General features: G+C 36.9%; 1 protein-coding gene across 1 annotated transcript; it reads left to right on the top strand.

The window, feature by feature from the left end:
- The first annotated feature begins 21,282 nt into the window (after positions 1-21,282).
- On the top strand, positions 21,283-24,327 carry LOC131078977 (GABA transporter 1). Its single transcript, XM_059209483.1, has 7 exons — positions 21,283-21,519; positions 21,622-21,852; positions 22,078-22,175; positions 22,261-22,447; positions 22,580-22,710; positions 23,040-23,276; positions 23,602-24,327. Exons 1-7 carry the CDS (start codon positions 21,414-21,416, stop codon positions 23,980-23,982), a joined length of 1,371 nt encoding a protein of 456 aa, XP_059065466.1. The 5' UTR covers positions 21,283-21,413; the 3' UTR covers positions 23,983-24,327.
- The last annotated feature ends 202 nt before the right edge of the window (positions 24,328-24,529 follow it).

Here is a 24,529-nt window from a genome sequence, read left to right as displayed (position 1 = left end):
AAACTACCGATGTTCTATTCATAACTTGAAATAATATATTATTTTATTAGCCCACCATATGACCCCTTAGGTGTCATTATAGGTCATATTATTTCCTAAGAGGTCATATGGTGTCCTATGACCCCTTATGACACCATGTGACCCCTTAAGACACCATACGACCCATAAAAACACCATATGGTGTCCTAAGGGGTCATAGGATTCCATATGACCCCTCATGACACCATACAACCCATAACAACACTATATGGTGTTCTAAGACCCCTTAGGACACTATTTGGTTTCGTTATAGGTCCTATGGTGTGCTCAGGGATCATATAGTGTCATATGACCCCTTAGGACACCCTATGACCCCTTAGATGTTGTTAGGGGTCATATTGTGTTCTAAGGGTCATATAGTGTCCTATGACCCCTTACGACACTGTATAGTGACCTTATGTGTCTTATGTTGTCCTATGATCCCTAGGACACCTTATGACCCTTTAGGACACCATATGGTGTCGTTAGGGGTCATATGGTGTCCTAAGGGGTCATATGGTCTCCAATGACCCCATAGGACACCATTTGACCAATTAGAACTCCATATGGTGCCGTTATGGGTTGTATGATGTCCTAAAAGGTCATATGGTGTTCTATGACCCTTTAGGACATCATTTGGTGTCATTATGGGTCGTATGGTGTGCCAAGGGGTCATATGGTGTCCTATTACCCCTTAGGACTCCATATGACCTCTTATGTGTCGTTATGGGTCATATGGTGTCCTAAGGAGTCATATGGTGTCCTATGACCCCTTAGGACACATGCATGGATCCATAAGATACCATATGACCCCTAAGAATACCATAAGACCCTAGAAAGGGAGAGAGGGGGAGGAGAGGGATGGAATGGGAGAGAGACATACCTAAGAGAGGAGAGTGAGATAGATAGATAGAGGCTTAGAGGGAGAGACTCTCTCTCTCTCTCTCCCTATTCCTCCTTCCCTCCTCCCCCTCTCTCTCTCCCTCTCTCCCCCTCCCCCTTCCCCTCCTCCTCTCTCTCTCTCTCTCTCTCTCTCTCTCTCTCTCTCTCCCCTCTCTCTCTCTATCTCTCTCTGTCTCTCTCCCTCTCTCCCCCTCTCCCCTTGTCCCTTCCTCCATACCCATTCTTCTCTCCCTCCCTAACCCCTCTCCCTCCCTCCCCCCTCTCTCTTTCTCCCTCCTCTCTCTTTCTCCCTCTCTCTGGCTCCTTCCCTCCCTCCCCTCTCTCTCTCTCGCTCTCCCTTCCTCTGTACCTCTTCTTCTCTCCCTCCCTCCCCCCTCTCTCTCCCTCTCTCTATCCCTCCCCACTCTCTCTCTCCCCCTCCTTTTTCTCTCCCTCTCTCCCTCTCTCTCTCTCTCTCTCTCTCTCTCTCCCTCTCTCCCTCTATACCCCTTCTTCTCTCCCTCCCTCCCCCTCTCTCTCTCCCTCTCTCTCCCTCCCTCCTTCCCTCCCTCTCCGCTCTCTCTCTCCCTCCCCCCTACTCCCCCCCCTCTCTCTCTCCCTCCCTTTTCCTTCACATTTTTTCTACTACAAAGAGCGCATACGGGGTACTGAACCTATTAGTTCACTACCCCGCTATAACATTTTTAAGGCATAGGAGCACGTACATGGTACTTATTACTTGTAAGCATGTACGGGGTACTCAACCTATTAGTTTGCTAAACTGCCATAACATTTTTTAGACTTAGGAGCACATACGCGCTACTTATTAGTACATAATGGAAAAAAAAATACCGTTGGGCTTGCCAACATTTTATGGACTAAGAACACACACATGGTTATTAATATAGTGCGTATGGGGTACTTAGACATAGTTTTAGTTGCCCAATAGCCTCAACGACCTCAAAAGAAGTTTTTGAGGTTGTTGAAGGCCCCACTGCAACTGTGTCTGCCCTTCTATCATTGTTTTATACGTAGAAGTAAGTGAATTTTTTTGTTTTTGCCTGATTTCAAATGATTGAATTGTTATTCTTATTAGTTTTGTCAATATTATTATGATTGTTTAATAGTTTGATTCAAAAAAATAATGATAAGATGCATATTTATGGTTATTTGTTTGTTTATGAACTTTTGTTTACAAATATATGTAATATGATTCTATTTAGGACAACCGATATCAACCATGGGAAATAACAAGCGAGCAACAATGGAACAACGAGAGGCTGAAAAGGAAAGACAAAGGCAACGTATGAAGAAATTATGTGACATAAGAATAATGGGAGAAGAAGGTATGTCATCCTCAACATCTCAATTCGATTTACCAAACTAACATAATGCACCTAATGCAATTGAAGAAGAGACATTTGATTTACCATATGAACCTAATTCAATTGAAGAAGATACCACATTGAATAATCATTTAAATGATGAACATACACCTTCTCTATTTGATGAATTGAATGTACATAATGCATCGATGTTAACACCTCCTAGAATCATTCGTAGGAAACCAAAGTATCTAATTGACATTGGTGAGAATATATTGAAGCCAATGCCCGATAAAATGAATGAACAAACTTGTAGGAGAATGGTTAAAAGAATATGGCAAAACTATTTTGAAAAATTAAATCAAACCACAAGATGTCAATTAATTGTTCAAATGATTAAAAATTTGAATTTTAGAGAGAATGAAAATTCTAGTCCTAAGATCATCTGAAAGTAACAGTGAAAGAACTATTGTGAGAAATATATTTGATGCAAATCAAGCTATTGGTTCAAAATCACGTACTAAAGATTCTAATTCTACTTGACGTGTCATTACATCAACCATAATGAGCAAAAAAATAAAAAAAAAATGTTTGATAAGAAAAACAAGTAAGTCATTAAACGTTAGTAGAACAACATTAAGTAAAGCATTAAAGAGGCGAGAAAAAATAGAGGAACCTAACAATAATTCTCTTTGGGCATTCTCGGGTAGATTACCACACAAAGACAAGGTTGTTGTTGATGCACTAAGAACATTAATTGAAAATTTTTGGCATGACAACACAAGAGTTTTGCCCAACCAAAGAGATGTTGTTAGAAGGCAAATCGGGTCTACAAATCATGAGCTGCATGCCAAACACTATTTTGATATGAATCAAACTAAATTTTATGAAAGATTCCTTCAAAAGTTTCCTCAAATAAGAATTTCTCAAAGATTTTTTGAAGTGGAAAAACCTTTTTATATTAAGATTAATCATGTACGCACCACGTGTTGTTGTAGGATGCATATTGAATTTTCCATGCACTATGATATTTTTCATTATATTTGTTCTACTTTGCACACAAACGATATTTTGCAGGAATCCAATATACAAGCACCTCCTAAGTTGGTAGGAGAATTTATTTCAAGTGTGCTATGTAATAGACATGATGGTTGCATTTATTATAAGATGCCTTGTTTGGAAGGTTCTTGTGCTATATGTGGTGGTTTGTAAAATTTACCAAGATGCGTGCATTTGGAGTGCACACATGAAATTGTTATGAAACTAGTTTCTTTCAGAAAATACAAGACAGTCACATATGGAGTTAAAGATAGAAAATATTTGAAGAGATGTGAGCTAGTGAAAAATGATATATGTGTAGCTGAATTTATGAAAATGTTTCAAGAGAAACTAGTTTATGAGTACGTAATGCATACACATAGAGCTTGATGGTTAGATGAGCAATTCAAGTTATGTAAGGACAAATTTCCTCTTGGCACTATTGTCTCTGTTGTTGATTTCGCTAAACATTATACACTACAACCTTGAAATGAAGTGCATAGTTCACAATAGTTCAAAATTAACAACATAACTATGAATTTAACTATAATTGCTCTGCAATTGAAATGTAGATTACCTCATCAGTTGATCTAGGAGCTAATGTCTTCACTCTCCTCTCCTTGTCACTCTTAGGAGTTTTCTTGAAGACATACTTAAAAGGATCCATGTTATGGCCGTACTGCGAAGGGGTCTATTGTAGATTAAATGTACAATTAATACTATGTGCTCACATAAATATATTAAAAACACTTAAAATCTAATAGAGAACAATGACGTACCTGTGCTTGAGATGCTTCTCCAATGGACTGAGGATGGCTCACCATCGACGGAGAAACTATTGCTATTACCTATACAAAAAATGATCAAAGATTAAATACAATTAATATAATGATAAGTATTGTAGGTTAAAAATAGTTAATATAATATATCAAACAAAAGTGTATTGGATCTTGAGATGCTTCTCCAGTGCACAGAGGAGGGCTCGCCATTGATGAAACAACTATGGATATTTCCTGTATGAAAAAATTATAAGATTATAATATATCACAAGTTCACATGTACGCATGCATATAATCATGAAATCAAGAAAATAAAGTAGAGATACATACCTCCACCCTCTCTTGATCCATGGGTGAATCAAGTGCATTCAACAAATCCACATAGCTCAATGACCATTGTACATGCAAAATAGATAAAAAACACTAATCAATCTACGAACCGCAACTAATACTTGATTTCAACATTTTCAAACAATTGTACAACTAGAAATGTGTTCAATTACCTTCTTCCCATGTTTTGGCATCTTTGAGGAATTCTTTTTCTTAGGATGAGGCATAGACACGGAGGGGGTACCTTAAAAGAAAAATTAACATGAGATATTAGTACAGATAATATATTAAACATAATTTTAAAAATCTAAAATGAAATGACTTGCATATTCCATCAAAACAATACATAAAAAGGGTTGTACAAAATATGATACCGTATAGCCTTGTAGGCCAAAATTGATCGCTAAAAGTATGATGTCATCAATATGGGACATTTGGTCCCCTGTCAACACCTACAAACCAAAAATTGGACCAAGCATTAAAGATAGTTAGTATATCTTGTAATGTTTTTGAATTCAAAGTGTACTATTCTATTTTAACATGTTACAAAATTTATACCTCAGGCATCGAAGTTGCAGCTATAGTAACTAGGGGAGGAGTATGGGATACCACTGCTACATCCTGAAATGCATATTATTTGTCTCAATTTAAATCGATGTATAAATGAAAATTTATTTATGTTATTACAAATTTAAAGTGACTGATAAATAAAATTCTATGAATTCAAATCAACGCACCTGTGTTTATCGCTGATGGGCAAACACCATGTCCATCAACTCATCTGTCAACACGAAATCCTTAGTCATATGGGCCTGACATCTACTTCCAAAAATTGTGCACAAATGAGATGTGGATCCATCTGGATCGACCATTTTATCTATCCCTGAGCATATCCTCGAGAAACTGACACACATATGCTGAATGGGCTCTTTGTCGCCACCTAGAGAAACTAATGGCTCATCATCCAGTACAATAGGGTGTGCTAACGATGTCCCATGCTGGATGATGGCACCAGTCAATGCTATGGCCACCTGAAGAGTCTATAGCTCCATCGACTCTTTCAGCTCTATTGGGACAACCTGATGCACCTTGTGTTTGGGTGCTAGGGGGCGACGATTCTCCGGGGCTAATCGCCTATGGGCTCTAGGTCTATCTTGGGCAGAGCCACTACCTCTACCATGGAACTCTCTCATGTCAAAATAGTTTGGCTGCACATTGAGCACAAACTCACAGTATACTTTTCTCAAAAAATACAATGGCACCTCATAATTATTACAAGGTGGATCATCAAAGACCATCCACCACCTCTTCCAAAAAAGATTCTTCATCTACACATTGGTACACCAATGCATGGGAAACCTCTTTGCATTAAGAGGTAACGACTGACCAGTTATAGGATCAACAAAAAGGGCACATATTTCTTGTTTATTAATATTTTTATTTTTGACTGCCTCATATGATAACCCATCAGCATAGAATTGATGACACCTATCCCTAAAGTTTCCCCATTTGTTAATTTGTGTGGAAACAACTATGGCACCACTAGCTAATATTTCTAGGCTAGTGGTGAGGGATTTATGATGCTCAAGTTCAGATGTTTTCAATTTATCAATCAGTCTATTGATTTTAGACATATTTTGCTGTAACTGATTAATTAATTACTCCCGTGTTTTAGGTGTGTGGCCAAAAGGAGGAATTGGGGGTGTATCTTGTGGGTTTTCAGGAGGTGCATTTTGTTGTTCTTGTTGTGGATTAGAAGAATCTGGTTTTTGAAATAAAAAATGAAAAAAACCTAATCAAAATTAATAAAATTAAATTCAAAATGTAAAATAAATTGAACAAACGGGAAAGAAAGACAAAAATTAACAAAAACTAACCTTGATCCATAGTGTCTAGGGGAGAAATGTGGCACCCCGTTCGTGGTTTGGAGGAGAAATATAGCACCCCGTTCGCGGTTTGGCGGAGAAAATGAAAAAAAAAATGTAGTAAAAACCGTGGCTGTCACGGGAAAATAAGACCTAGTTTTTTTTTAAATACTTTTTTTAACAAGTACTACATACACGGTCCTTTAGGGCTTATTAGCTCTTATGTGCTCATTTTCCTATAATTAGCACATACCCGCTCATTTTCCTAAAGGTAGTGCATACGTGCTACTTTTCCTAAAAGGAACACGTACGCACTACCTTTTCTTGGCTTGGGAACAAATAACCTGAGCGCGTATGTGGTGATTTCAAATTTTTTAACTGCATACATGCTGCTTGTTTTTCCATGTTTTTTTTGGGTGGTGTCCACTTTTTTGACCACCATCTTTGTGCACATACCCACTGGGCGGCTAGGGTTTCCTTTACTTGACATAATCTGCATGAGATCCAATCCAGTTTGTCTTGGATCGATCAGTTGTACTCCAGGGATGCATCTGCACACATTTTCTATTGTCCAATGCATACTTGCCAAAGATAGAAATCACGTACAAGATTTTCTACCTTGAAATTTGTCGACTCATAAAATGCTTAGTTGTTTCTTTTTTGAGATCTTCTTGCAATCAGATTTACTTTTCATTGATGCAAGCACCAACTACTCCTTGATCTTCCTTTGTTCTTCTTTCTACCTCGAGCCACATCGATCAGTTACAATCCCGTGATTTATGGTTGTTTCATTAATATTGACTAGTTGTTTCAACAACCTTGTCATGGAGGCTTCACCGACCTTGACATGTTTGCCACCTCAGATCCACATGGCATCACAATAGTCAATTACTTGGCTCACCAACACACAGTCGGTTCATATTTGATCATTTAAAAAACTCATACCAAAATACCCTTTTACCAGCGAGACCTTCTTCTTTTGATAATCGACAATGTACACTACACCGGTAACACATCTTCACCTCCGATGGTTTGTTATTACTTTAGCATTCTGCCTCTTCATCATAAACAGGTAGCCAATTTCTAGATTGGTTGGTTGCCTTACTAGTTGTCCACCATCATGTTATCATTCATCCATCATCTTGATTTATGCCTTACTAGTAAGCCTTCCTTATGTCTACTCACTCTCATGTAAAGTGCGATCATAACGGTCACCCCTTCTTCCTCATCGGTAACCTTTCCAAATCGGTTGACATCAATGACAACTTAATGCCAAAATGCCAACAGTCTCCATATCATCTTCAGTCTCATCTTCCTCCTCATACCAGCTTTTATTATCCTCCCCCTTCTGCTTCCTTCCAGCCAACCCTTTACAATGATCCTCTTGCCCTATTTTTCTTCTTTGCTTGCTCGACCCAGTGATATGGGGGTCATCCTCAACATAAGCCTCAATGTTGTAACCTTCACCATCATCATCATCTAAATCATCCAGTTCCTCGTCTGACTCAGAAACCTCTATAATATTCAGTTGAATTGTGGTATTCTTGATGTGGTTATATAAAACAACCATAATACCCTCATACATAGCAAGTTTGGTTTTGGGATTGGAGATACCGTCCTTTATCCTAGCATTTAGGGCACATAACAAGTAATAGGGGATAAAAATCTTGTCCTTGTACCAGAATGGTTGAGAAGAAAAAAATGATAGTTACCTACCATCTAAAGTAATAAATTCCATAATTGCAAACAAAATGCATCGCCAAATCATTTTAATTACCTTAGGGGAGTACTAAGTGTGACTTCCCTTCACCAACCTAGCTTTCTCCTCCTCGTCCTTAGGGAATTTCTTCACTGCATCATCTAACAACTTCTTATCCCTATAGAATTTGATACCATCCATTGGTAGACCCATAGCCTCAGTGTTCATGATCTCATTCACCTTTACCTTCCTACTGCCAATGGTCAAGGTTCCCTTATTCCACCCCTTTTTGAAAATCCAGGTGATTTCTGACCATCTTTCTTGCATTCTCTCCATATAATCAATCATTTTAGCTGCTTGCATTACAACCCAAACTTGGGGACAGTCCTACCATTTATCAATTTTAGTCTCCTTTGTTCTCTATTGATTTCCTCACATTTTCTTACCAATTTCTGTCAACTATAATTTCCTGCAAATGTCACTCTTCATTATGGACTTTCTAATTAGTAGAGAAGAATCTGCTAGAGTCCAATGGATATTTCTTAGGATTCCACTCCAAAAGGAAAAACTCACCAAGGAGGAAACTGATAATGTTTTTAGAATCCCCCTCCAGCCATAACAATTTGACTCCCAGATTGTGTGCTACTTTGATAGCTTGGAGGGCGCCCATAACATTAGCTAGATGATTAGTCTGGTTCCTCAAGGGGAAGGCCAATTCCCCAATACAAAAGCCATCACAATTCTAGATAACTCCACCACAACCAACAGGCCTTGGGTTCCTTCTATTGAGTTGGTTGGTATTGATGTCCATGTAGGCTGGGATGTTCCAGCTTTTTAGAATATCCAAATCCTCCATACTATTGCAGTAATGATCTTCCCTAACCATCACATTCTCAACAAAATTATGTTTTATCTTAGCCCAAACACCTCGGAGGGGTTAATATCATTCCTAAAGATTCTATTATTCCTTTCTTTCCAGATACCCCATAGGATATGTGGAAAGGAAAACTTCCATAAATTTCTTATGGTCGCATTGTTTGTATTGCAATACCAACTCTTGAAACAATCTTGAATCTCCTCTGGGAACACCCAATTCAAACCCCAAAATTGGAAAAACATAGCCCAGATAGGTTGGACAAAAGGGTATTGTATAAAAATAGCATCTGTTGGTGATGCAGAATCCCCTCTTTCTCAAGTTATTTGTGGTTAGTATTTTATTTTGCAAAAAAAACTATAAGAAGATATTAATTTTAGGAGTCAAACCTGAATGTCAGGCCTTAGCCCAGCAGGGGCTACAGTCTTGAGATTGAGCCAACATAAGGACAACATAAGCCACAAATAAATACCTGAAGACGTATCGCTCCATGCCAGGTGGTCCTCTCTTCTAGGATTAATAATTGCATGGTTGATCATAAAGTTTACCTATTTTAGGTTAGTATTAATAGAGCTGAGGTCCACCCACTTTTGATCTCTTGAGTAGTCAGCAACTTTAACATTGAAATTATCCTTTCAAGTCTAGATGATCATCTAAGAAACACAATTATCATTGAGAGGAGCTCCTCCATTCCATACATCATCCTAGAAATCTACTTTCTTGCCATTACCAATGGCCCAAACTTTGCCAAACTCATAAAACCTTTAGCATGGATAACACTATTCCAAATAGTAGAGCCACTCGGTATCTGATCAGAGGCAAGAAAATATTCCATGCTAGGACCATGTGTAAGTATTTAGTCTTCCAAATTTCATTCCACTCACCAGTTCCTTGATAAATTCTCCAGATTTGTTTGGCTAGAAGGATCTTGTTCAAGGTTCTAATATTTCTTAATCCCAAACCCCCACCTTTTTGGGTTTCCAGACATTCTCCTAGGCAATGAGGCAAAATATCTTCTTTTCGTCAACCCCAAACCAAAGGAAAGCTTTCTGAATTTTCTCAATAGCATCTACAAATTTTTTGAGAATTTTGAATAGGCTTAAAGCATAAACTAGAAGACTTTGGAGAGAAGATTTTAAAAGCTATATTTTACTAGCTTCACTAAGAAGGGTCCCTTTCCAACTAGCCAGCTTTCTACTAAATCTATCAACAAGGCTGTTCCAAATTTTTTTTGTAGGTCTCGTGCCCAAAGGAAGACCCAGGTAAATAGATGGGGGCTTTCCAATTTGGCAACCAAGGATCTGGGCCATCCTATTATGTCTATCCTTCGAGGTGTTGAAGACAAAAATAGATCTTTTCTCCCAATTAATCGCTTGACCCGTAGTAAAACTATAAATATTGAGAAGGTTCTTCATAGTATAGGCTTCTTTAATTGATGAAGTGCCTATTAAGATGGTATCATCAACAAATTGCTGGTGGGGATAGGCTTTGAAACTAGATGAGGGAGAGACTCCCAACAAAAGGCCTTGAGAAATAAATTTTCTAACAAATCCACCTAGATATTCAGCCAGAATAATGAAGAGAATAGGGGAGATGGGATCCCCTATCTTGATACCCCTAGAAGTTTTAAAGAAGGGGCTCGAAGGCAAAACATTCATAATGTCAGAGAAAGAAGGAGTCAAGATAAGCTGGTCAATCAACTGAATAAACTTATCACAGAAGCCAAAAGCACTAAGCACCTTACCCAAGAATCCCCAGTCCACACGATCATAGGCTTTAGAGAAGTCCAATTTCATCAGGAAGCCTTGTTTCTTCGATTCCACTAGTGAGTGTATGTTGTCATGCATAGTAAATGATAGAGTCAAAGATTTGTCTTCCAGGTACAAAGCCACTCTGTTGGGGCAATATAATAGAAGGGAGAATCATTAGCAGTCTGTCAGTAACCACCTTCAAGATAATTTTATAGAAATAATTGCATAAACTTATCAGTCAGATCTGATCTATTGAATCAGCCCCAAGACATTTGGGAATCAGAACCAGAAAAGTAGCATTGAGTTTCTTTAAGATAATCCTAGCCCCAAAAAATTCTTGAACTCCTTTAACCACATAAACTTTGAGAATGTTCCAAAACCTGATGAAAGAAGAACAATGAGAACCCATCTGAACCCGGGGCTTTATTGTCACCAAAGGAGAAAACCGCTTTCTTAACTTCCTCCTCAGAGAGAATGGCCACCAAAGCCTTGTTCTAAAAATCATTAATGATGGAAGGAATGGTATCTAAGAGGGCCCTTTGAGAAAGATCATCCAAACCACTATCTGCTGAGAGAAGAGATTTGAAAAAATTCTTTGCTTCAATTCCAATCTCATCATCATTCCTTGTTTCAATTCCACCAATTTTTAACTTAGAGATCCTTTTAGCAGCCTTATCATGTTTCATAGCAGTCATATGGAAAAAGTTGGTATTTTTGTCCCCATCTTTAAGCCAAAGAGATCTGGACCGTTGTTTCCAAAATTCTTCTTCTCTTCTAATGATCTTATGATACTTAACAAGCACTTCATTTTCATCTTTGATAGACACTTCATTATATCCGTTGGTTTGGATTTTATCTTGTATTTCCTTTAGCTCAAGCTGGGTTTTGGACTTGGCAACAAAAAGATCCCCCAAAACTTCCTTGTTCAATTTCTTTATATTATCTTTCACATGCCTTAATTTTTTTGCCATTGTATACATTGCAGTACCTTTGACATCAATTGACCACCACTTCTCAATGGCCTTCTCAAGGTTAGGATGGTCCAACCACATCCTTGCAAATCTAAATGGGAAGTTTCTTGTAACACTTATATTCTCTGCCATAAAAACTACATGAAAGTGGTCGGAACCTATCCGATAAATAGCCCATAGGGAGAACAATTAATGGCTAAACTAGTCATTAGAGATAAGGGCCCTGTCTAGTCTGACTTGAATAAGATCTCCCCCCTACCCTTCGGTTGGTCCAGGTAAAATTGGCACCTTGGAGATCAGTATCATGTAGACCCTGGTTATTAATAAAATTCAGTAGATCCATTCTACTTTCTAACTGAGAAGGGACACCCCCAAACTTCTCTTTGTCATGGAGAGGGGTATTGAAGTCCCCCATGACCATCCATGTTTCATCCTTCAAAAGAGACCGAATGGCCTCCAACTTCTTCCAAAATTTATATATACCGAGTCTATTATTAAGGGCATAAATATTAGTCAAGAGCCAAGAGATACTATCCCCTAAATGATGAAACCTAACAAAGTCCAAATTGCTATCCTGCTTTACAGACACCCTAGTAACATGCCTTGGATTCCAGAAAATGGCAATGTACCTAGAAGCACTATCTGAGCTACCTCCTAAAACTCCCCCATCCTTAAAAAAGATTAATCTTCTGAACTTTCTCTTTAGTCATTTTAGTTTCTTGGATAAGAACAATATCTAGTTTATGCTCTCTAACTAAATTTCTAAGAACACCATGTTTATGTGGACTATTCAATCCACATATATATTCTATGAAATAATTTTCATTATATTTTTAGGGAACATAGCTCAAGGATGGTCATTTGAGTACCATCCACTATATTCTTGCTTGCCTCTTGATCTCTAATCTTCTTCCAAGGGGAGAGGGGATAAAAACTGTATCAACTTTAGTCCGATTTCTTGTCTTGACTGGAGTAGCCTAAGGGGTGGATTTCAGCCCTTTTTTCAAATTTCTTTCGTTCCGCAACTTCGTTATTCTGGATATCTTCCTCTTGGATGTTCTAGGTGATTTTCTTCTGCTTGACATCATCATCCTCAACCCACTTAGCACTTATATAAATCAGTGAGATCATTGGGGACTGCTGGAAGGTAGATTGCACCATATCCACTGATTGTTGTGATTCTGATGATGAGATCCCTCCAAGGATCAAACACCTCTAGGACTCCTCATAGTCAGATCTAGGACCATCTCTGTTAGTTTTTTTCATAATAGAATCCGAATCCGCTTCCTCCCTGGTTTGTAAAACTACCTATATTTCTCTATCATCCAGGTTATCACTTTGTTGCTCCTCCTAATTGGTTTTTTATCGTTCTCTCTCAACTTTGCCTGTTTGATCCACTTTCCCTTCTTCAAACATATGGTTTTCTTGGTTTTCTAAATTAATATTCTCTTGTTGCTTGAAAGTATCAAGGACGATAACACTCTGGGATTCTTCAACCATTTTTTCTTTTCCAACAATCACCGGTTGCTTAGCAGGATTTTTGGCTCTCCATTGTGTTGTCTTGTCTTTCTTCTCTTTCTCTTTGACATTCTGTAGAGGGAATTTTCTAGCAGTATGCCTTGATTTTTTGCAGTGAAAACATGAAAAAGGGACACTTTCATATTCCACTGGTTGGACCCACTTCCCCAATCTGGAGTTAATCATGATAGATAAGGGCATATCCATACCTTGCATAACTCCTACACAGATCCTTGCAAAGGTAAGTCTTCTTCTAGCTGCTATGATAGGATCCATACATAAGAGTTCCCCAAAGGAACTAGAGATTCCTTTAAAAATATCTTCAACCCAGAACTCCAGAGGAAGGCTTGGCAATCTGATCCACACAAGAGCTTGTACAAAATAAATTCATTTAGGTCCATCTTAGGCGACCACTTTTGCAAGGCAAGCGTACATTTTCCAATCAACCAAGGACCATCACAAAGGACCCTCGACATCTCTTCCTGACATGAAAAGGACATCGACAGTGCACCTTTGGACATGGCAATGATCTCCACTTGACCTTTAAGTGCCCATTTACATTTAACAAATGCCCTGACAACTTCAATATTTAGCCTCGGGTCCAAATTTTTTCCAACCAGAGTCAGTTCCATAAGCTTAATATTATGCTCAATCATTGGATCTAGGACTTCCATAGAAAATCTACCCTTTTCTAGTTCTGAGATATTACGAATTGGAGGGAGTGAGGACTTTCCACTTGATTTGAGGTAAAAAAGAGACGTCCACGAGCGACCGTTGTCCCTTCAAATAGGTTCCTGCCTTGGGTTGTCTCTAGCATGTGATTCTCCCTCCCCCCCATCAGGATCGAGAGGCTTGTCGCCACCTTGTGGGTCCCCATCCACTAGGTCCAGGATACCTTATTTGTTACAAGACACAATCATTTAACATTGTGCATATTAGTTATCTTAGGTGTCATTTTAGATAGAGATGAGTTTTTTTTAATGCATTTAATTTTGTTATAGGGTAGTTGTACCTACTACCTACTCTCTCATCTCATTGAGCCACATGGTAGTACCTATGCTCTCAATTGTCTAGATTCTTACCTATATAAGAAAGATCATTTGTACATTGTAACATATCAAGTTATAGAAATCCATTGCAAGTTAATCTAAAGCTTTTCTCTTCGATCTCCATTGTTCTTCATTGCTCAAGTTATGACATTCTCATGTGTGGTAGGATAGTTTCATGGTGGATCCATTCAAGTCTATGCAGCTTCATGGGCACATAATTTGTCCAACATGCTATCAAAGCTTCATCTAGCCAAATTACCTTCCCAATCAGGGAAATGAATAGCTGATCTATTCTTTATCTTCATACAGACCCATTTGCAGAAGATATTAGTTTGGTGTTGAAAATTCTTGAAATTTTTAGAAGTTGCCTCGCTTTGTTGTTCTTGATTGTGGTGAGATTTTTCCTCTCTCCATCTGTCAGTTGTAGTGATGTATACACTTGTAGTGACTAGAGAGTGATTTATTATTAAATCTCCCACAATCCTATTTGCAGATTTGAGTTCATTTTGGCATTGAAAATTCTCATAAAATTTTAAGAAGTCACCTCCACTCAATATATCATAACCATTGTATCAATATTATCTTTCCTTTTTTCAACAACAAATACACTTGCTTATAGTGATTTACAATTCCTACAATAATTATTATTGTTTATGTTGTAGTGATATCAATTTATTCTTTTCTTTTCATTTGTTGGTGGTAGTGAGATACATACTTACAATGACAACAAACAGAGAGTGATTTATTCTAGCTATGCTATAGTTCCAATGATACATATCGACCCGTACCATCATAAATTGTATACCCTTAATTGGGCTGTACAATTCCACGCTTATGTTAGCACCCGCCTTAGTGTGTTTCCATTTTGCATTTCAAATTCCTTTTAAGAATTTAATTAAATATAAAGTCTTATTTTATCCCTCTACACATCATAAAATTGGGCCCTTTACCCTAAGTGTGCTCTTTTTTATTTTATTCTCCCAATTAATCATTTCATCAAATACCCTAATTATGTCTTATTTCGACCTTCAAGGCCTGATTTCTCATATCTAAACATCGCAAATTCCCACATACTACTGGACTTTTCTTTAAAATCACAATATCTTGCTTCCTAAAAAATGTGGCAAAAACTTTGTGAGACCGTGTGTTTGGACCATGTTGGTCCTGAATTTTTCTTCCTGAATCTCGGGAGCATGTTTTGATGGTATTTTAATATTCAATTCCAAGAGATTGACAAAAAATATAATTTCGAAGTCAGCCTATGACTCAAAACAAAGTTATTGTCTCCCACATAAAACCTTCCTTTCCCCATTTGAAGATCGAAGATCTAGCGATTGAAGGAGATTATTATGAAGTGAAAGTGTACATTTTATGAAGTCTACATCAATCATTTTCAACAATGTTTAGGAGATTTTAAGACAGTGAAAAATAATAGGAGATTGCTGACTGATGATTGGCTTGTACCTCCCCTATAAGGTTTGGTATGGTTTCATGTTGTTTTCATGTCTTTGTATGATATTCATTTTTAGATTTACATTCATGCTTTAGATATATAGATAATTTATGATTTGAAGCATTTATATTTATATTTACAAGCATTTAGGGTTTTCTCTCCAAAGCATAGGGTAGAACTCTAGATTTACTTTCTTGTTCATTTAGGATCTTGCATACACAGAAGATTCTTGCACACACATTTTTAATACATTACCGGCTATTTGTAGAGGTGGAAATAACCAAAATAAGGGGTTTGACTAAGGTAAAACTATTTATTGCCACCTATACCCTCTTTTTTCAAATTGCAGGTGCAGATACAGGAATCTGGCCGACGCATGATTTTTGGGACTTATGGAAGACACAGGAACAAACTTAGCTTTAGAAGAAGATCCTAGTTTCCAAGGACCATGGTGTGGCGTCCTGGTCTAGGAATAGGGCATGGCACCTTGGTCCCCTTCATTTTTCAATTTCTATGGGCAGTTCATCAGATTGGACCTTCAGGACTTGATTCTCAAAACCACAACAAGTTGCAGTATTTGGGACCAAGGTGTTGAATGCCCTACTCCTACACAGTTAGCATCAAATTTTAGTGCTATGTAAACATATGAATTCCCCTCCCTTCTGTGTGTTCAGTTTCTCAGTTTCATTTCTATCAGTTTCTACGTTTTCAGTTTATACTTGTTTCCTTGTTCATTTGCTAGCATAGTCGATCATTGCATCATATTTTGCATATCTCCTCTTCATTACAACAAAGTAATAGAAACCTTAATATATATTCCTTCACCCTCTCTCTCTCTTACAAGAAGTGGTCAAAGTGAAATATCTACCTAGGATCTTTTGTATTCCAATGTGTGTATGAGAATGGGATGAGGTCTTGGCTACTTGGTTCCATTTTGATGCATCACATAACCTAGAGCGATATATTAACTGGTTGGAGACTATTTGCAGTGATATCCTTCATATAATACCTTCCTATCCAAGTTGACATCAACATATTGACTAGTGATATTCTCTTACTTGGTTCATGGGTGTGGTACAATCTGGGTGGTGATCTACTTTGAAATTTTCCTGCCAGTGATATTATTGCCGCCTTTGGAGAAATCATTTTTGGGGCAGCATTATATTGACATTGGAAATAAATTCGATTTCCTTGAGTGTTATTATTGGTAGAGATATTCTTCTTCTATTCATACATTTCTATTGTGGGGTGGCATTGTTTTTTCTTCCCCCACCATATATTCAACTTAATAAATTGTTGATTGAATTGAAATATTTTTCTTTAATATTGTACATACTTGGAGGAGTATTTTGGTGATTGATAATTCATGAAAACCGATGACTTTCAATGTCAATCAATCATCATCGACCACCTCCCAACAACCAAGTTCATCCAATTCAGATGTTTTTTTTTTTATCTTAATAAGCTATTTTTTAATTCATCATAGTTGTGATAGCTTTTTCACTTGACAAATTCAATTATTAGGAATTGTGCAAATTAATTTTTTAGGGGGTGTCTCTTGCAATTTTTTCTATTTGCATTCTTCTATACCATGATACACCCAAGGATTGAATTGCTCAAAAAGGAAATTCATGAGTTGAAACAATTACTTGAGCTAAATATTATTTCTATTTCTTCTTCATCAAGTTTATCTCCTCTTAAACATGATAGCAAATCTCTTCATTGCAAAGAAGAGGGTTATACCTCGATTACCACTCATGACCCTAGAAACATTGATTGTGATCCTTTAGAATTTTTTGACACTTGAATGGAGGCTGCTTCAAAGGTTCCTAAATCTTTTGTAGAGTTATTGATTGAGACTTTCATCATTCTTGACCAAAAAGAATATCATTTTCTTTCACATTTGGTTAGAGGAAATACTATAGTATATTCATCTTTGTATTTTTCTCTATATTGCTTGTCACTTTCTTGTTTGTTTGGGTATGTGCCTGAATCGATTGTGGCATCATCATTTTTCATGGTCAAGGAGACACATGAGTAGTTTTTAGAGACATCATCTTCATTATTCAAGCTTTCATCTTTCATTGCATATCCATAATTGGAAGCATCCCTACATTTATATATGGTTTCCTTCCTTCCTAAAGGGAGACAAGTAATTTGTAAGCATTGGATCTTTTTTGTCTTTAGACACTTACCATTCTTGTAGGTGATTATTTATTATTGTAGGGCTACATAGTCTCACACTTGCTCTCCTATGGAGGGTCATTGATTGGATTCTCGTGATGGATGCATTTCTTGGGGGTTATTGATATTGAGACCTCCATACATATCTAATCCTTCACTTGTTAGTCGATACGCTATTATGTGTGAAAAAGAAACCACCCAAAATTTAATGCCTCACGCCCTAAAATTAAATTGGAAAAGTCTCCCACTTGTGATTTTTCATGCATTTTTCTTCCTCATCGTTTTTCCTTGTTCACTATCTACCAAAATTTTGCTAGTGCCATATTTTCTCCCTTTAGTTCTCTCCTCTTTCCACCCCTGAAAAATGAACCTAGTGCTAAACATGAGCTAAAAAGGGAAACAACATTACCATTCTTCATTTAGACAACAAGGGTTTCAACCTGCAAATCACAACATGCCCATAGAGGTTTCGCTTACATTTTATTGATGTTGTTTAATTACTAACCAATGAATAAAACAAGTTTGATGAATATTGTAGTTTGAAACGGTTTCACATTTTAGTTTAATGATAGAGTTCAAACATTACATTTGTTTAGATTTTTAGCATTGCCATTCTAGGTTTCTAAATCTGCCTCAGATCTTTCATTCATTTTGTGATTTATGCTTTCATTTGAATTATAAATTTTATGAGATTTAGGACAACAATTCTAGGTCTTTCTATTGGCTCATAACACTTTAAAATTTAAACAATAATTATGCATCCAAAATAATTTTATAGAAATAGATGAGCATACTATATTGAAATTGTGGTGACAAAAAATTGTAAACCTTGGATTAGTTTTTGACTGAATCTCATAAAGACTACCTTGGTTCTCAATTTGAAAGTTGCTGACAATAGGCTCAGTATCACTGTATATAGGCCAAGAAAAAAATTGAAAGACAAGGGATTCTCTTCAACCTTATAAAAGCAACAATATAATATTTTGAATAACTTGGTTATTTCAAACATAAAGCACATTTAAGAATATCAAAAAGAAAATTCCTCTTCCAAATTAGCAAATCCTTATTAGAGATAATAATTTTGAATTGTGTTCAATGCAGAACTAATATTAGATCCAAAAAACAAGAGAGTTTAAGTGTCTCTAGAAAAATAAATTAAGAAATTACCATAGATGATACAAATGGTTACTACAAATCTCAAGAAGCTTAAATCTTCTGTTGATAGTGTAATGTCCCCTTTTGTAAAATGCTCTAGTTTGCCCTAAATTTCACTTCTCATCTAATGCGTGAGTGTTAGAGGGGGAGTTCCTTTATCTCCTTAAAAGGAAAAACCTACAAACAAGTTATAAAATAACATACAAATTATTATATAATTGAATAATAATTAGAAACAACTATGATGATACATATCGTAAAGAATGACTAATTATGATGAAACATAAGGCAAATTATAATTACAAACAATTGTAAATGTAGAGATTGAGATCATAGATCATAACTTACTAATTGATAACAAGGTTACTTAACTAACTAAAGGAATGCCAATGTATAGCAAGCTAGGATGGGTAACTTAATAGGGTGTCTTTACATGGATAGGTAACTTGATAGGGTGTCTTTACAACTTTTCCCCCTCGATCAAGCCATGAATGAGTAACTTGATAGGGTGTGTTTACAATTGTTCCCCCTCAATCAAGTCATGGATGAGTAGATTTACAACAATTCCCTCTCAATCAATTCACCTTCTCCCACTCATATGATTACATCCACCACCATTGTAGAGAGTATAAGGATTTACCCCAATAGGGTGCCCTAAATATAAGCTTCCTAATCCCAAAGGAAGAGCACCTTTGCTCCTCCTTTGGCCTCATGTGGACCCTACCATACATATGAGGTGGTATGCTTAGGGGTGACCCCAACAACATTCCCCCTACTAGTAACTTATCCAATTTCTATGATGGCTACGATGCATTCAAATTGTAAGAAAACATATATAATTATTAACCTTCAAACATCTCTATAATTATTTTGCCAACAAATTAGCATTATTAAGTTCCTTAGTTTTCTTAATGGCCAAACCATGAAATCTCTTAGGAAGGGAGACTTGGTCTCAATCCACAAGATGCAAACTATTCTTCGACTATGGACTAATCTAAAGAAAATTCTTCTGAATTTGTTTCATCTTAAGAGTGAACTTTCTTGGGACCTAAAACAAGCTCCTAACTTAAACAGGTAAATTCTGAAGAGAAGCTTTGATTAACTGAAGTTCACTAGCCTAGCTCAACAAAGCCTCTTCTTAACCAACCAATTTAGATTGAAATTTATCAATGAGGCCCAACCAAAAGGAGCCAGGGGCGAAATTAATGCAAAGAGGAAGCCCAAGGTAAGTGGAGGGGTGCTGCTCAATACGACACCCAAGAATAGAAACAATTTTGAGTTGCCTCCTTTTCAGAATATTAAGAAAGAAGATGGAGATCTTAGGAAGACTAATTCTTTGACCCGAAGCAACTTCATATTTGGACATAATGCTTTTAACATTTGTTTGCTTCAGAAATAGAGCCATCACTGAGGATAGTGGTATTATCAATAAATTATTGGTGGGAAGAGACATAGGAAGAGGAAAGGGAGAGGCCCTTAAGACACTTCAAATAAAATTGCTCTGGATAAAACTATCTAAGGCTTCTACCACGAGGATAAAAAGGAAAGGGGAAATGGGGTCTCTTTGGTGAATACCTCTAGAGCTAGAAAAGAACCCTAAGGGGGATCCATTAATAATGGTAGAGAATCTAGGGGTCGTATTAAGTTGAGAGATCAACTGGATAAGTTTACCACTAAAACCACAAGCTATGAGGAATGCAGAAGAAAATGCCAAACCCAATCATAAGCCTTATGAAGATCCAATTTAAGCAGAAAGCCAACTTTCTTATTAACCAACAAGGAATGGATATCCTCATGAGTGGTTAGAATAGAATCGAGAATTTGACGACTAGGAACAAATTCATTCTATTAGGCCAACACTAGACCATGAAGGATTGACTTCAGAAAAAGAAAAAAGATTTTAGAAAAAATCTTATAGATAAAATTACATAAGCTAATTGAACGGAGTTATATATTAACTTTAGCCATACCTTATAAATTTAGAATTTACCTATACTCCTATTTATAATATTAAAATAATTTGACAGATTTAAAATATTATATATGTGAGAAAAAATATCTGACATATCATTTAAAAGTATAAAATACGTTAAATTAGAATGAGTCACCATTCATTGTCATCCCGTCGTGTTGAGTGGAGTAAACTTTATTTGTAAGGCGGGCGTTTGGAAATTTGCTTACATGCATTGCGAGCTGAATACGTTCACGACTTGGTCAACAGGAATTGGCTTCCACACATATCCTTGCCAAATGAGTCGACCTGTCTACAATAAGAGAGGTTCGTATAATAGCATATCACTATCAATATAGAATCAAACTATTATTGGTGAGCTGTTAATTATTGGTCATGGTTTCCCACTATTAGTCTACATACCGGTAGGTAATAGGAAAGAAGTAAAGTCCTAACACGTGGGAGGACCGCATATTTTTCCAAGGCTCAACACAGTTATGGGCACCCTTCGAGGAGTTTGGAAACAATTGTAGGGGAATATAATTAAGCTCAAAATCACGGAATATCTATCATGGAAGATGAGATGGGTTCTGGTAATAGAGAAAGAGATTTGAACGGCACAAGTACAGAAGTCCAAGCTTTAGATGCAGGCGCCCTCTTTGTCTTAGAATCAAAAGGTATATTCAATATCTACTCTCCTTTTGCTCTCGTTGGTGTTTATGAAGATAAATAAATCAAAATGGATAGACTTAAAAGGGATGTACGATGATTATATGCAGGAACATGGATTCATGCTGGCTTTCATTTAACAACCTCCGTAGTGTCCCCTGCACTTCTGAGTTTGCCGTTTGCTTTTGCCTCTCTTGGATGGGCTGGAGGAGTAATATGCCTTACTATTGATGCACTCGTCACTTTCTATTCATATAATCTCCTTTCCCTCGTGCTTGAGCATTTGGAATTGCACGGAAACAGAAAATTGAGGTTCAGAGATGTTAGCTATCATGTTATGGGTACGAATCAGAATATTCTTACCTTTTCAGTGTTTGGGTCTTGTGCGCTTATAACAGCGTTATCCGTTTAAAGACCTCTAACTTATAATCCTAAATTATCGTCACTCTTTTTCGGTTCTGATGGGTCAGGAAATATGATTGGAAAGGTCGCAGATGTATTCATAAGTCTTTGATAGGGAAGAACATTTTTAATGGTCTGGTTGTGTAATTTGTTGATTGTAACAGGACCCAAGTGGGCTAAGTTCCTTGTAGGACCTATACAGTTTGCAGTATGCTGCGGAGCTGTTATAGCGTGCACGCTGATCGGCGGGCAGACTCTTAAGGTTTTTAAATATGCATCCTGGATTCTTATTGATTTTGAAAGTGTGATATCGATGTTTTCCATCAATGCTTGCTTCTGCTTTGCAGTTTATATACACTATTTATCATCCACATGGAGAAATGAAGCTATATAAATTTATCATTTTCTTTGGAGGGTTGATGTTGATTCTGGCTCAGATGCCTTCCTTTCATTCTCTGAGACACAATAATCTCGTGTCCTATGTTCTGTGCTTTGCTTACAGTATCTGTGCAGTGATCGGTTCCATTCATGCAGGTTCGTCTCTAGATTGAATAATGCCCACAAACTTTACCCTTTTTCTAAAGCTCATGTAGATCCAGATTCTCTAGATGTCTGATTGGAAGATATTTTGTGGAAGTTAATAATATTTTATTTCATATATAACAGGCAATTCAAAAGAAGATTCTGAGAAAGATTATTCTTTGGTTGGTAGCACACCAACCAAAATATTTGGAGCTTTGAATTCTTTCTCAATCATCGCTACCACTTTTGGGAATGGAATCATTCCAGAAATTCAAGTAAGTCCTACCCAGTTTTCTATTAGAATTGATGATGGGTGTCTACCGCAGAAACCTTGCAGTGATACCAACTGAAATCAGTCTTTAATTCAGAGAGCATATACTGTAAGAAGCAACCATTACAACAGCTATTTAAAGGATCAATGCCCAATTAAAAACACAGAAAAGGGTGTCATTTCCTAGTTTTGTATATGTTCAAACATTCTTGTACACAACAGTGCTGAACTAGTGGTCATGCATATTTTCTAACAATTTTTCTTTATAATCATTGATATTATTCTCAGTTGGACAAATAGAATTTTAGGCCTGATTGAGCATAATGCTTTCAGGCAACTCTGGTGCCTCCTGTATCAGATAAGATGTTCAAAGGATTGTCTATATGTTATGTTGTGGTGGTGTCCACATTCTACTCTGTGGCAATCTCAGGCTACTGGGCATTTGGCAACAAGGCAGATGGAACTGTCTTTAGCAATTTCGTCCAATCTGCGGGGCCTCCGTTTCTTCCTAAATGGTTTCTAGTTATCGCAAACTTGTTGGTGCTTCCCCAAGTATCTGCAGTTGGAATGGTGAGGCACTTGAAGAATTTATTACAGTTTTTTCAATCATTAATTTAGTACAGCTTTGAAATGTTTCAACGAAGAAAATAAGGGGGAAGCGAATAGTTGAAAGAAGATAAATGTTTCAGGGAGCTAAAGAGCCAAAGAGATTAGATCTGTTTAGATCCCAATAGTGTATACAAGATTTTGGATTAATTTATCCCCACTTGCCTTCAGGGAAACAAAGAATCAATTTGTAGAGGTAAAATGTTCGGAGTTTTAATTTATCAACCCATCATCAATTCTGAGTAGGAAATGGAATTGACTTGCTTGTGTCACTGACTGAACTTGGCAGGTCTATTTCCAACCAGTATTCGAAGTACTGGAAGGAATATCTGGAGATGTGAAACAGGGTAGGTTTTCTCTACGAAATCTGGTACCCAGATTGATTTTAAGGACATCAGCAGTAGTGATCGTCACACTTTTGGCTGCAATGCTACCTTTCTTCGGGGATGTTAATGCGTTGATTGGGGCTTTTGGGTTCATGCCATTGGATTTTGTCTTACCTATGGTCTGCTTCAACCTGACTTTCAAGCCTTCTAAAAGAAGTATAATATTCTGGGTCAATATCATTATTTCTGCAGTATATTCTATCATGGCCCTTTTGGGATGTATTGCAGCTATTCGTCAAATCTTCCTAGATGTCAGCAATTATAAACTCTTTGCAAATGTATAATTTATAACAATTATTCTTTCTTAGAAATTGATTTAATCTCTGCCACAAAAAATACAAAAAAAAATTACAGCTCTTTTGCCCTTTGTCAAAACTCGTTGCATCAAGAATATAATTAGATCAAAGGATCACCAAAACACGTGCAGACTTCAGTTGCATGTCAAATGCCACATTTTATTAATGGGAAAGCCGTAAGTTGCAGCGGAAGTTTTGACGTCACGTTCTGCAACACCGCAGCACAGATACACAGAATTACCTTAAGTTGCGCTAACTATGATTTACATGTATTTGAACTCTGTGGAATGCAATCCAACCTCTCTCGATTGAATCTGGGCCACAATTAGAAAATTGCGGTACCCTAATGAAGTTATAAAAATCTTTTAGTTATATCAATAAAAGTATCTATGCTTCAATGTTCTAAAAGATTGTTTATGTTGGAACTGTCAACATGTTATCTAAATAAATAATGGTTTAGAATCTTAAAAAAATTGAAATTGACAAAAAAAATAAAAAAGATAAAAGATTATGAGATTGATTTGCTTTTGGAACA

This window comes from Cryptomeria japonica, chromosome 8 (genome assembly GCF_030272615.1).
Source record: "Cryptomeria japonica chromosome 8, Sugi_1.0, whole genome shotgun sequence".
In the NCBI taxonomy this organism is placed as follows: Eukaryota; Viridiplantae; Streptophyta; class Pinopsida; order Cupressales; family Cupressaceae; genus Cryptomeria; species Cryptomeria japonica.
Note: the sequence above shows the minus strand (reverse complement) of the source record. Positions and strands in the feature narration are given on the sequence as shown.

What these genes read in the sequence shown, in the direction of transcription:
- LOC131078977 (XM_059209483.1), top strand. Translation starts at nt 21,414, where the DNA reads ATGGAAGATGAGATGGGTTCTGGTAATAGAGAAAGAGATTTGAACGGC. An exon ending in TGTTAGCTATCATGTTATGG is followed by an intron (nt 21,853 to 22,077) that starts GTACGAATCAGA and finishes TGATTGTAACAG; the next exon opens with GACCCAAGTGGGCTAAGTTC. An exon ending in AAGTATCTGCAGTTGGAATG is followed by an intron (nt 23,277 to 23,601) that starts GTGAGGCACTTG and finishes TGAACTTGGCAG; the next exon opens with GTCTATTTCCAACCAGTATT.